A 14,864-nucleotide genomic window follows, 5' to 3' on the forward strand; every position below is an offset into this window, starting at 1 on the left:
GTTCACAAAGTCTGGCAACCCCAGTATGATTCTCAGAGCCCATAAAACAAACCACCAAACAGACAGACAGACAGACAGACAGGCAGACAGGCAGTTGTAGTAGCATGCATCTGTAATCCTAGAGCTTCTCCAGTGAGGCATATACCTTGGAATTTCTCAGAAGTTTCTGGACCAGCTAGCCTAGGTCACTCTGCACAGTAGCAGAAACAAGACAGACCCTGACTCACACGGTGGAGGTGAGAATCAACCCCCCCAAAGTCGTCCAATGACTTCTACCCAAGTGCCATGGCAAGCAAAAGCCTGTCTTGTCATGTGTGTGCATGCACACACATACACACATACACATACAAATTAACGACGACTTACTTCCTTTGAAGAAAAGAATAGTTGTTTCAAAGAATGATCCGAGTCTCTCTCATCTGGTGACAAGAGCGGTTTTGGATGACACCCATGATCGACTTGAGGTGCAATAGCACCTGTGTTAGCTATGACACCAGCTTGAGGCTGGAGGGACCCATCGAAGATCTTCTGTGCGTAAGTAATGAGGAACTCTACTACTCGTGCCTGACTGGAATATTCAGCAAGGGATGAGATGGTGACAGGAGCCGTTGTAGGCCTTGGCCTAATGAGCGTTGGGCCAAATATCACCCCCAAGTTCTTAGAATTCATCTTGTTCTCTTCTGCATGGTCCACCACCCTGCAGGTCAGAGCACAAAGCCTTATGAGACTTGGCCAGTAAAGTTCTTCAGTGTAGTTTACTATGGGTTGGGAAGAGCATTCATATTTCCATCCAATTTTCCCAGCTAGAGTCTGGCACACAGGAGGCACCTGAGGGACCATGTTGGCTGCCTGAACACACAGGGTACTAAAGTCTATGAAACTGTCAAGAGTCAAGTTGTGAAGGACGTCTAAGAAAAATACATACTTACTTAATTAAAATTTTAACCACAAACAATATTTGATTTAGTCATATTTTTGTATTAGGATAAACACCAAATTGAAGGAATTACTGGCCTTTTTCCCGCAGAAACAAAGAGAGACCCTTAAAGATTACTTCTGTATAGAGTTTTAGGTCTTTATAACGGAAAGGGAATACTACTGTCAGTCTCCTTTAACCAAGGCTATTGTCAGACCCAGGAGTCCCTGGTCTCTGTCTACACTGCTGCTCTCCCACTTTACCTCCAGCTCTTATCACCTTTTGTTTCTATGACAACACCTCCCCTCTAGCCCGCTGTCCTTGTCTTTGCCAGGAAGATGTAAGAGGCAAATCTGAACATGTAAAATTCCTGGCTCAAACATCTTCAGTGGGCACAGAAGCAAGACGGTAAACTCCGCTGTCAAGCATGCAAGGTTCTATCGGGCTCCACTGTTCTGCCGTAGCGTGGCCTAAGCACATCACCTTGTTTCCTGACCGTGAACGGCGCTCACCTACCTCTGCCTGCTACCCCCTGCCTGGGATGCTCGCTCCTCTGAGCATTCTCCGGCTACTAATCACGCCTGAGTTCTTTAAGGCCTACGAGGCTGCTTTCACTGACTTACCCCATCTTCCTTCTTATGCTGTGATAACCTATCGGACAAAGTAACGCTCTACTGTGTATGCATGCAGTCTGCAAGCCCTCAGATGGCAGACTCCCTGTTCCTCCAGCTACAGCCAGCCTCACAGGACACATCTGAGGATGATGTTGGCCCAACAAACATTTGCCCTCTTTCCTCTAACCTTATGAGAAATTAAATCCATTTTAAAAGAAAATACATGAATGAACTTAACACTACTATGCTAAAATGGTGAAACTAAAAATACACTAAAATGGTAAAAGCTATATTTTATTTAACAAAAAACTCTTACCGCTTCAGATGGACGATGAGGTAATGAAGACTGTTGAAGTTTGATGCTGGCAGCTGTCGCAGCAGGTCCTTGCTCCTCAGAAGGATGCGGTTGATTTCTATGCTCACGTGTGGGTGCTTTTTGTCTTCGGGGCTATCTTTTTTTGCCTCTTGTTCTTCATTTACATGCTGTATCTCTTTTGCAAGGTCTATAAATTCCTTGTACAATCTGAATAAAATAAATGGTTCTGGAAGCTAAAGAGATAAAATTACATTATGAATATTAATCTTTTCTCCCTGCTAATGTTAACTGTTATTGACAGCTACACAATGGTTCACCACAGCCTCTTAGGTTAACAGGATTTAAAGCAGGTCTTTAATTATGTATGTTTGGAGCTGGAGAGATGGCTCAGTGGTTAGGGGCACTGGTTGCTTTTCTAGAAGATCCAGGTTCTATTCCCAGTTGGCTGCTCACAACTGTCTGGAAATCCAGTTCCAGAAGATTTGATAAGATTCTGGCCTCCCTGGATACCAACATGGATGTGGTACAGACATACATGCAAGGGACCATCCAGGTACATAAAAAAAGTTTAGATGTATATGTTCGCTATAGACATGACCTATTAAGGTGATCTGAAATCACTGTTATTAATTAAATAATTAAGACAGTAACTCACAGACAATAAAATTCTAAACCTAAATGTTCCACAAGGGATTTTAAATGCTCATCTATGTGCACAGTTACATTCATTATGATCCCGATGTTAGCACCAATGAAAACACCCACCAATACAGACGGCGTCAGATGAGCCAGAAAGAACAGAGCACCAGAGCTGGCAGACATTCAAGAGCCACCCTAAGGAGACTCAAGTTCCAAGAGTGAAGGCTGAGAACCAACTAGAAAGCACTACAGGACAGGAAAAGCCTGAGAATGGACAGAGAAAGGACGGGGACTACAGAGCCAAGTTAGGCACTTACTATCTATGCTCCTTAATTCCATCAAGAGAATATAAAATAAACACACAGGTGAGTAAGGCCCACCTTGTTCAAGGATTAGACATGAGCAAAATCAAAAAAGACAGGAACAAAGACAGGAAATTTTCTTCACAGAAAAACGAACAAACAAACAAACAAACAAAAAACCAGGATGACAGCTATATAAACAGACACAGGATCCAGAACGGAACCCTGGAACTCCAGAGACTGACATGTATGTTCAGCACTACCAGCACTAGAACGCCATTTGGGCATGACCCAAGTAGCTTTTGTACCTGACTCACAACATTGTGCTAAATTCTTAGCACTTAACCATAAGCTTCTGCCTGAGGCCGCTTACTTTACTCCATAGATATAGGTTTTTTGAACTTGCTAACACAAACTCCTGATCCAATACTGAGCACAGAAACAGACAATCTAGGCTGGCCCACTTCCTGACCATATTCCTGTATATCCAGCTTACAGGATAGCTCTGCTTGTTGTTGCAAACGTGCACTTTAAATTTCCTCCCACTGACCATCCAAATCTATTCTGAAATCTTAGGGAAGACAAAATCAAACTGATCCAAACACTGCTCTGCTTGGGGAACAGTTCAACACTGGCCTTTTCTTACAGAGCTAAACTACACTTTCAAGTTAAGTTTCTAAAACTAAATACAAACACTTCATGTTAGTTACTTCTTTATGCCCAGGAAAATGTTCCTTTACATGGTTAGGAAAGAACTTCCATATGCAGTGAGGAGGATGTAACTTGGAAAGACACATGGAGGAGGTCTTTTGTAAGGTAGAGTAATAGTCTGTGTTCTCTTCTGTGAAATGAGCAGTGCTTTATTATTATTATTTTATGTTTTTAATTGTATGACTAATTTTACTTTTACCTATACATTAATATTTATGAGACATCAGTATGGTCTATATCAATGAAAATGTCTATGTACAAAGGTTATGAACTGAAAAACAAAATATGAATCACGTTTTTACTGTATCAAATATAGTGGTGATTGGTTACAAAAATCAAAACTTTACCTGTCGCAGGTATAATTTCAAGACATCACAGATGTCATGTGAACTGAATTCTGAAATGTCTACTAAGTGCATTCCATTTTCCAAAGCTTGGCACAATTTTTCAGTTTTTATTTTGTTTCCACAAACACGATAAATTCCCTTGAATGGAGAAACAAATTCTGCTTTAGTTCAAAAGGCCCCTGCAGAAGTGTAGACATAACAGATGTGTCTACTTTACTTATTTTCACTATTGCTGAAACAACAGAGCTGGGGCAAACATTTTTTTAAAAAAAATATAAATTGGAATAAAATCAGCTATTCCAAACTGGCAGAAGAAATTCTCTTTTCATTACACAAACGACACACGTAGGTACCTGGAGACACAAGGCTCTACTTTCAATTTCTGAGGCGCATATTTTTAGCACGAAAGGGATGCCATCTGGTTCCTTTTTTGCAACTTGTATGAATTCTGCTCCAAATATGTGCATTTTCCCCTGAAGTTTTTGATGACCACAAATAATGACTAAATTCTCCAAACACTTTCGATGACAAACAAGGAGACACTAAAGGAAATGACATTTAAAATCAGTTCATTTTAGATCTATTCACAACTGAGGAAGCTATGGACAGATTGGCAACATAATACAAAACAAGTTTATAGTGCCTTATTTGTAAGGTCCGAAATGGACCTAACAAGAGAACAAAATACAAAACAATAAAAGATACACTGTGGTACGACTTATTAAAACCATATTTGTAAGGCTGGAAGGGATGGTTTAGCAGTTAAAAGCACTGGCTGCTCCTCCAGAGGACGGGCTTTCAACTCTCAGAACCTACAGGACGGCTCACAACCTTCTCTAACTCCAGTCCCAGGGTATCTGACATCCTTCTCTGGCCTCTAAAGGCATCACAAACATTAGTGAACAGATATGCATGCAGGAAAACCATCAATATACACAAAATAAAAAAATAAAGCAAAATATATCATAAAAGATTAAATGTATTCGTGAAAAAATATCCCAATATTTAAATGACACATACATAGCAGATGCCACAACACAATCTACCATTTTATATTCTAACCAAAAATACTGTAAGTGCAGAGAAACCAGCCGGCCAACAAGTGTGAGGCCGATGCACTGCCAAACAGATCTCACCTCTTCACATTCGACGCCTGGGAACATTACGATGCCTTCACAATCCCTGCACTTTGTGGGGGATCTCAACTTGCGAAACTTGTGAGTGAGAGCTGCCTTCGACATCAAAGTTTTCTTAAATGTTCCGAGGGAATTGGGTCCTTGTAAGGGAAAGAACGTACACGAGAATGGAAAGATGAGAACATTTTTACATATTATGAGCAATCCTTAGACTTTTCAGCCATCTACATATCACAAAAAACTATTGTCTGGGGTTTCTAACATCATATATATATATATATATATATATATATATATATATATATATATATATATATATATCTCCACACTTCAAACCACTAAGCTAATTCTAAGATGCCAAGACACAGTGTCTGCAAGATAAACAGATGTATGCTTTATTACTATGCTCTGTGAAAAACAGTGTGTTTACAGGTGGCATTACATGCCTAAGAAAACCCAATCACCACTTTAAAGAGCTAGTTACATGAAGCTAGCATGTGAGCAATATGTTCATTAAAGATAGTACTATCATAAAACTACAGATTAATACTAGCTAGTTATATTTTTAATCATAACGGAAGTCAGATACCCTATTAATTTGTGAAATTCTGCCAAAAGAACAGTATACCAAAGAAACAAAAACAAGTTTATATTGGTTTAATTCAAGTCATTAAGGTAAATGATTTTTATGCCTTAAATATCCACAACTTTCCTTGTCCTTGAGAAGTTCATTTATCTGCTTTTCTTCCTTGGCTTCCTGCAGTTTCATTATTGTAATTGTTGTTTCGCAGTACTTGGGCTAGAAGCCAGGGCTTCGTGCACAGCAACACAGTTTTACCACTGTGCTTTTCTGCCCATAGTCCCTGTGCTATTAACAATGAGCTTTTCCAGAATTTTTTATGCAATGCCATACTTTTAACAGAAAGTCACTGTATTGGACTTATGAAAGAACACCATACATGACCTGCTGTTCACACTACCAATATATTTTAGATCCAGCAGCTTTACTTCTTATTCTTGTAGCCATATTTCTATCATCTCATCAATTCATTATCAATCCATATGTATGCATAAATGAACAGATATATTTAAGATACATATAACAAACTAATGATTTAGCATTATGCACTGCCACTATTTCAACTGGTTTAGTGGGTCCTAACTGAGAAGACTGTAATACCAGCTTCTGAAGGTGATGGTGGCTCTCGTTCATCTAGATCATCAGCAGAAGACATGGTTCCACTGGATGGAGTTCGTGGAAGTTTCCGATGAAAGTCTCCTAAAATGAAATTGTGGATACCAACCATTACCTGACTTCACACTGAAGAACAATAAAAATAGACAGTGATAACATTCTTGGAGTTACACAATTTGTATTATTTTATTATCTTTGATTAAAAATTTTCTTCTATTCTCAAAATCTAGGTAACAGGGGACTCAGATATCGATTCCTAGAAACATAAAATTATGTATTCTTAATGAGACTTTACTCTTCAGTTCTGACAGTAAGCACTTGAGGTTACAGGCTTTACAAAGACAGGCAGCACCTTCTATGTCTAACGTATGACACAGTAGCTAATGTAAGTGGTGGTGAGTAGTATGGCCTACCATAGCAATTAAGTCAACACACACACACACACACACACACACACACCCTAAATGATATTTTCATTACTAAGTTATTACACAATACAAACACAGACAGCTATTCACAACATGGCAGAAGGAAATCAAAATTAATCCTTTGATTTTGCCAGGCCTACTGGGGAAGAACATAAGATTCAAAGCTTGTCTTGACTATAGAATGAGCTCAGGCTCACCTGTGCAACTTATAGCCAGCCAATCAATCAATCAATCAATAAATAAATGTAAAAGAAAATGGGCGCAGGGTAGAGCTCAGTGGTCAAATACTTGCCCAACATGCAAAAGGCCCTGAATTCAATCCCCAATGCCAGATCAAGAGTAAGGAAATGACTATTTTTATAGCATCCAAAAGAGGGTAAATCCATGAAATATATTACTAAAAACATTTAAAATAGTTATAAAATGATTTACTCTGGTGGGACAGGTGATTTTTCTGTATGTTTGTGTTGTTTATATATGTATACAAAGGGGCTTCTCATGCACTACTCATGTTCTGCTTGCTGGGTTAGCATACACACATATTTATGTATATTCTGTTATGTCTGAGATGGCTCAAATGGATCATTTCATCTTTCACTGAATTTTCAGTTAGACTTAAATATTTAGTTACTGTACCTGGACTTATAGATTCTGAATCCAGAGATCTCGACTCACTGCTTCCTCCAGTACTCTCAGAGTCACTAAACATCCCGAACTTCCACGATCTTATGAAAGAAGGACCTTTAAAAAGAGAATAATTAAAGACACCAACCAGTGACTGCCCCACCTTGAGACCCATTTCCTGTGAAAGCAAGCCTCTGACACTATTCTGATACTCTGCTATGTTGCACACAGAAGCCTAGTGCAACTGTCTCCTGAGAGGTTTCATCCAGCAGCAGACGGAAACAGATGCTGAGACCCATGGCCAAACCTCAGGCAGAGCTTGGGGAGTCTTGGGGAAGAGTGGGGATAGAATTGAGCGAGTCAGAGCGGTCAAGGATACCACAAGAAGACCTACAGAGTCCACTAATCTGAGCCCAGAAAGGATCACAGAGTGATCCACCAACCAAAAAGCATGCAGAGACCGGACCCTGTCACATCTGTGGCAGATGTGAAGCTTGGCTTCATGTGGGTCCCTAACAACTGGAGCAGCAGCTGTCTCTACTCTGTTCCCTGCCACTGGATCCCCATCCCCTACCTGGACTGCCTGGTGGGGCCTCATTGGGGAGGATGTGCCTAGACCTGCTGGGACTAATGTCCCAGGGTGGGGTGGTACCCAAGGGGTACTCCTCTTCTCTAAGGAGAAGTGGAGGGGAAAATGTGGACTTGTAAGAGTGGGACTGGGAAGAGAGGAGTGAGGGGGAACTGTGATCAGGATATAAAGTGAATTAAAAAAAATACATTATTAAAAAAACCTTGCCTACAGGTAGATTTTATAAGGTAAAATACTAAAATTACGTACAAGGAAATGATTCAAACAGTGACTAATGTATAGACAAGACAGGCATGGTGGTCAGGCAGTGTCTGCTCTGTGTGAATGTACCTGTCATGTCTGCACTGTTGGAACACCTGTCCTCTTCAAGTTTGTGACAGCTGTCAGGGAGGCGTGCAACATCCTCTAAAGAGTCGGCAGGTTCATATCCAGATGTCTGCGGACTGCTGGCTATCTGTTTATTTACATTCCTGTGAGGTAAAGATAAAGCTCAGCACTAAGCTTTTTTAAATTCTTAATTTAATGAATGCAGAACAAGCTTAATGAATATTAATAACTATTACGCAGTTCAACTTCTTCTAAAGATTTAAATAATAGTTGAAATATGGAAGAGGTATGACAATAGAATATTTATGTCATGATTAAACTTTTCTAATCTAACATTAGTAGAAAATATAGGTTAAGTTTTTGGTATACTCAAAATATGTAGGTCATAATTTGCTATTCCCAAAGGGTTTTTAAGACTCAAAGAGGTGAGGTCTGTGTGAAAATAAAAAGCATCATTCTTAAGTATGTTGCATCTACATTCCTTAAGTTCACAAAATATGAATAATGAAAAAAATTAAAGTTAATTCAGTATAAGAAAAGACACTTCCTTATAAGCATAGACAGGAACTCAGTAAATGTTCTCTCACTTGAAACAATTCCTCCTATGCATCAGTTCTTACCCGTCAACCTTTTCTTCTAATTCACTTGAGCTTGTAGCCTTCACGAATTCACTATACTCCTGACCTGGATCATAGAGTTTGGCACTGTCACAGAGGGACTGTAAACTGTTGGCGAGGGAAGCAGCCTGAAGCTGCTGCATATGAAAGAGGTTAACTGTTACCTATAATCACAAAGACAAAAGACAGACATAACTCATGATATAAAACACTATGTGAATGTACATGTATGTCAACAAGCACACCAACAAAAGGCCATACATTTGACATACAGAGCACTGATTACCACCCTCAGCATGCTAGCTATGTTGACTGGTGGTCCCAGCACACAAACACACAACCCCCATATCCACCAGTAACAAGTTAAAAGATGATGAGCATATTATTCCCCCATTATGACGATGCTTGTGTTTCTGGAAGGGTATTTTCAACATGATAGGTTAGGGAAGACCAAAGAGCTGACATTTGAAATATGAGAGAGAGCCAGGACACAGCTCCAGAGAAGGCCAATTCAAACAAAAGGCAGAGGCGGTACAGACGTGGACAGAACTGGTGCTCTCAAAGCACACTCAGGGAAGCAGAACTTCTGTTTGACTCAGGTCAAGAAAGGTCACTGGAGGTGAAGTGTAAAAGGAAGCCAGCTAAAGACTAAGCAAAGTATGGCCTCATTTATTCCTTTCTGCCATATTTATGCCACTGCGGATCTGTGTCAGGTATGTGCGAAAGGAAAACAGTTTGGAAAAAATGCCACATTTTGATTGTTATCTCAAAATGACTGTTTTTTCTTCATCAGTCATGTCTTATCAGATGATAGGATGACTCTTCATTAACCAGAGTCCAGGTGGATAAGTCAGTGAGCCTAAGGAGTACTTGTAATATATATCCAAAGGAACAGTGTGTGTCTCCATCCTGCAATTAACAAATGACCGTCAGCCTTTACTGGTACACTTTATGTCCATGAGGAGCTAACATAATTTGGGCAGACCAATGCTAAGCTGAACTTGCCTGATCTAAAAGGGTCCCTTACATGGGTGAGCAGCACTAATCAAGTTATTTATGATCTCTTTGTACCAGAAATTTGAAAAAGTTCAACAAATCATCTGAGAGTCTTGTTCAAATGAAGACTCTGACCTCAAAATTCTTGTTCAAAATCCAACCCTCTTCATTACTTATAGGCTACCTCAGTGACGATAAGGCGACTCCTTAGACTCCCTGAGTAACGATAAGGTGATTTGTGACCCAGAGACCATACACTGGGAAGATTTTCTAAACTTGTTTCTGCATTAGTAAAATGAAGCTAAAAATATGTTTATGAATAAGACTTTCTGAGAACTAGGTAAGTTTATATAGAGATATAATACACAGACAGATTCATACCCAATCTTAGCTATTATCAGCTACAGTTTGGGTAAAGATCTTATAAATCTTTTGATTTAGTTTACAAATCTGCAAGCTAGTTTTAAACATCAATAAGTGATTTATGATTTTAAGAGCTCAAAACATTTCAATTGCTCTTCACTGAGATGAATTTTTTTCCCTCCATTTGAATGCCCTGGTCAGAACTATGTCCTGGTCAGAACCATGGATCAGTGCCACCTATCTAAAGACTCCCTGGAGTAAAAGGAAGCAGGCAGACTGGGGAATAGATGACAATTTTGGTACATTTCTTGCTTTTCCCACTCTCATATTCTCCAGCCTAGGCTGACCCCCACAACACTCATTATGGATATAGACAGCTTCACGAGGGGGCCTCTGTGGACCCAAATGGTTGAGGAATAGAAAATATGACTCAAAACATAGGAAGGAAGCCCTGGTTTCTCTGATCCATCCTCTCTTCCTCTGTTACTCATAGGAGCCTATACATCCTTGGGGCACAATCCTGTAACAGTGATGGCAGTTACAGAACTGAACAGATTTCCAACTCTAAAGTGAATGCTCCTTTATGATCGGAGAATGGTGGTGAACTCTTGAAACTCCTGTAGCTTTTATTTTTCTCTTTATTCCTGCATGGCTCACCCACCTCCTCCACTTAATGAGTAAGAAGTGATGTCTTTAGCTTTCTGGAGAGCAGAAGAGTAGCTAGCATAATGCTTCAGCTTCCTACTCAGACCCAGGTGACAAGCACAAAGCTAGGAGGGAGAACAAAACTAGATCAAATGCCCCTCAGCCCCTACTTTAAAACAGTATTAGGACCCAGAGTCCCACAGAACAATGTTGAAAATACCTAGGATAGCATTCAAAATTTGTTGTGGAATGCTGTCCTCCGGGCATGACACAGCCTTCTTGAACTCTCAGCAGCTGAGATTGCCCTCCCCTCCTCAAGGATACACAGGCAGTTAACAGTTGCTGGAGTGGGGGTGGGGTGCCACCAGGCCCTTCTCTTAAGAGGACGTATAAGTAAGCAGTTAACAGCTGTGGGGCAGAGACGATTCCTTTGTAATTAGCTTCTATGGCTGTTCATGCTCCTATAGGTAACCCCAACTAGACACCAGTGCAATAGTTTCTTTGGCAGTTACTGGTATTCTTCTGTTGAGCAAACATTTGCTGACTGACGATGTCTTCCCAGCAAAATTACTTGTCATGTGAAAATCTTCACCACTTACAAAAGACCGATATCAACACTGAGATATCTCACACTAGGATGAAGCCTCTATGGCAATTATTACAGTGGGCTGAAGGAGGAAGGGAAGGCTGGGGGGACGGAGATGTATTTGACTTGTAAGAGTGAGGATCTGAGATTGAGCCTCACACGTTTTAAGAAACAAAACACCTCCCACCCCCGCAAAATAAATAAATAAATCTATCTATCTATCTATCTATCTATCTATCTATCTATCTATCTATCTATCTATCTAACCAACCAACTAAACAAGCACAACAGGTATGGTGGTGGTGTGTGCTTATATCCCAGCCCTGGGAGTGAGAAACGGATCTCCAGGATCCCATGGCTAGCCAGCCTAGCCTATTTGCCAAGAAATCCTGTTTCAAAAGAAAAAGTGGATGGCTCCTGGGGAATGATACTATAAGCTCCTTCCATGTGTATCCACATGCACACTTACAAACATAGTCACATAAAGGGGAGAATAGTTTGGAACATGGGAAGATAAATCTTCACAGAGAAACTAAAGACACACAAAAGGGAGATTTTAGTAGAGAAAAATCTAATTTCCAAAAACAAAGTAACCAAAGGACTATGTTGGAAAAGAGAAAACAGAGAGGCAGTGAACTTGAAGCAAAAGAGCATGACAAGATAATACTTCTCAGCTCACTATGGGACTAAATATCAATAAACTTAATCCTAGGTGGAAAATTTAATATTCTAACAAGACCATTGTTAAGTTGAAAAATCTTAATAGAAGTTTCATTAAGCTAGGGACTGAATTTTTATGAAGACATGTACATATGTATGTAAGTAATAATGAAAAAGAGGTAATGAGTTTAAAAGAGCAAGAGGAGGCCTACGGGAGGGTTTGGAGAAAGGAAAGGAGGAAATGATATAATTTCAAAAATTAAAATAAACAATGAAAAAGCAAACAAATACCCTCTTCCCTACACACACACACACACACACACACACACACACACACACACACACGAAGACAGTTTGGTGAGGTTTTTAATGTATACTCTTTAGTAAACACATACCTAGCACAACTGAGTAAAGGGCTTACATGGTGCTCAGTAGACTGGGTAGAATTTGGTATAAAGCCATGCATGCTGCCATGCTTCTACATTCCTAGAACTTGGACAGTAAAGGTAAGGAGAGTTGCTAGTTTAGGACAAATAGATCCTGTATTCAAAATAAAAGTTGAAGTATACAGTTATTTCTCAGTATCCACGAGGATTTGGGTATCCATTCAGGGTAGTTAAGTCTCTTATAGAAAACGTTATCTTTGTATGTAGTCTATGTATATCTTCCCATAAGATTTATCTTTAGATTACATATAATGTCTATTAATGATACACAAATGCAATGTGAACAGCTTCTACACTGTACTACTTAAGGAATGACAAGAGAGAAAAAATCTGTATATATTCAATAAGAATCCAAATTTTGTTTCTATTCTCTGTTAAATCCAAAGATTTGGATTCACATATGGAGCAAACTGATAATCGCAAACACAGACACAAGCACGCATGTCTGCATCTTAGTTCCTAGGCCAATAACTACAAATTTAGAGAAAATTAACCCAAAATATGAGTAAGTAAGCATGTTAAAATGTTGATGAACAGTTCATAATTAAAACTTAATCCCAACAGACAAAAATAGATGAAAGGAAAGGAGTTATAAATAGGTAGGAAATAATATGGTATGTGTTTACATTAAGCATGAATTCTCCAAACGCTCAAAAGACTGTCGAACCAGATGATTAAAAACAATCAAGACTAAAGTAAATGCTATTTGCAGACTATAAGCAGCTCATTTTAAATGTTTAAAAATAGGAGAGAAGGGGGCTGGAGAGATGGTGTACCAGTTAAAAGCATTTGCTGCTCTTGCAGAGGACCAGAGTTCAATCCTTGGCACCCACAAGGTGGCTTACTGCCATCATAATGCCTGTTCCCGAGATCCAATGCCCTCTTTTTGACTTCTGTGAACACTAGACACGCATGTGCTACACATACATACATATAAACAAAATGCTCATATATTTAAAAAATTCAATCTTAAAAAATAAGATACTATGTTCAAACTAACTAAAAGTAAACTGAAATAGCCATAGCATATTCCTATCATATCATGTTATATCATATACAGCATATATATCTACTAAATAAGTAGACTAAAAATAGCAAGGAAATTGACCGGGCTAAAAAGAGACTGTTGGTTAGTTGTCACTTTGGCACAAACTGCAGTCACTTGGGAAAGGGAAACCTCATTTGAGGACGTGTCTTCATCTTACCGGCCTGTGGGGACATTTTCTTGATTGCTGATTGAGGTAGGAGGGTTCAGCCCACTGTGGTTGATGCCACCACCAGGGAGATAGTTCTGGCTTATAAAAATCTAGCAGAGCAAGCTATGAAAAGCAAGCCAGCATGCAGTCATCCTCTGTGGGCTCTGTGGGCTCTGTGGGCTCTGCGGGCTCTGTTCCTGCCCTGGCTCCCTGTGGTGTTGGCCTACAGCCTCGGAACCTTTGCTCAGCCTTTCTTCCCTGTGTTCATTGCAGTCACTGTTTTATCTGAGCAGCAGAGTGCTCTCACCTCCGCGGGGGTGGGGTGGGGGTGGTGTCATCGCTCCAACCCCTCATGTAATTCCCAAAGAGAATAAAAATGGTGCTCACATCTCATTTTCAGTATAAAGCAACAGAATCAATAGGGAGACTTCAGAAGTAGGTATGTACAAATATCGTCAGCTGGTTTGAAAAAGATGCAAAGGAAACAACGGAAACAACATGGTATTTCGACCTATCCTGATTGTGCACCACGACTGCCTGGCTCCTGCTTTATTTTTAAAAAGGATGTCTTTGTGCGTGAGTGTGTGTTTTCTGTCTTCATGAACACCAGAGGAGGGAACCAAACCCATAACAAAACCCATACACATCTTAAAGATGGTTGGTTACCATGTCGTTGGGAGTCAAACTCAGAACCTCTGGAAGAGCAGCCAGTGTTCTCAACCACTGAGCCATCTTTTAGACCCTTTTCTTTTTTTAATGGTATTTTTTTTTAAAGCTAGCCAGGGAGAACTGCACTTGACCAGACAAGAGCTTGTAGAGCATCTCATCTTCACACACAAAACTAGTAAGTCCAAGTTTACAGCCCAAGTCAATGTAAATCCTACAGTGGGCCAATTTCCCTTGTCCTAAATAAAGCAAGAATAAGGCATAAAGAAGACACATGTCAGGGTTGGGGATTTAGCTCAGTGGTAGAGCGCTTGCCTAGGAAGCGCAAGGCCCTGGGTTCGGTCCCCAGCTCCGAAAAAAAAAACCAAAAAAAAAAAAAAAAAAAAAGAAGAAGAAGAAGACACATGTCCTCATTCCCAAAGCTTACTGAACTGTGCAAAGCAGCCAATCCTAATGGGTCTGCAGTCACTGCTCATTTTGTCTTTCTTGAGGAAGCCCCAACTAAAATCTTTTTTGTTATTATTCTACTTTGTTTGAGACAGAGT

At 39.9% G+C, this 14,864-nt stretch overlaps 1 protein-coding gene across 1 annotated transcript in view; it reads right to left on the reverse strand.

Moving 5' to 3' along the window:
- Arhgap29 (Rho GTPase activating protein 29) overlaps positions 1-14,864 on the reverse strand; it is a 70,713-nt gene that overhangs the window by 13,592 nt on the left and 42,257 nt on the right. The window contains exons 13-21 of the mRNA XM_032897391.1: positions 8,765-8,925; positions 8,148-8,287; positions 7,241-7,345; positions 6,162-6,260; positions 4,982-5,121; positions 4,199-4,387; positions 3,846-3,983; positions 1,847-2,079; positions 367-697 (exon numbers count right to left, since the gene is read on the reverse strand). Of these exons, the coding sequence (XP_032753282.1) occupies positions 367-697; positions 1,847-2,079; positions 3,846-3,983; positions 4,199-4,387; positions 4,982-5,121; positions 6,162-6,260; positions 7,241-7,345; positions 8,148-8,287; positions 8,765-8,925 (1,536 nt within the window). The remainder of the gene's footprint in view (positions 1-366; positions 698-1,846; positions 2,080-3,845; positions 3,984-4,198; positions 4,388-4,981; positions 5,122-6,161; positions 6,261-7,240; positions 7,346-8,147; positions 8,288-8,764; positions 8,926-14,864) is intronic.

The sequence above is a fragment of the Rattus rattus genome, chromosome 3, assembly GCF_011064425.1.
Source record: "Rattus rattus isolate New Zealand chromosome 3, Rrattus_CSIRO_v1, whole genome shotgun sequence".
NCBI classification, from domain to species: domain Eukaryota; kingdom Metazoa; phylum Chordata; class Mammalia; order Rodentia; family Muridae; genus Rattus; species Rattus rattus.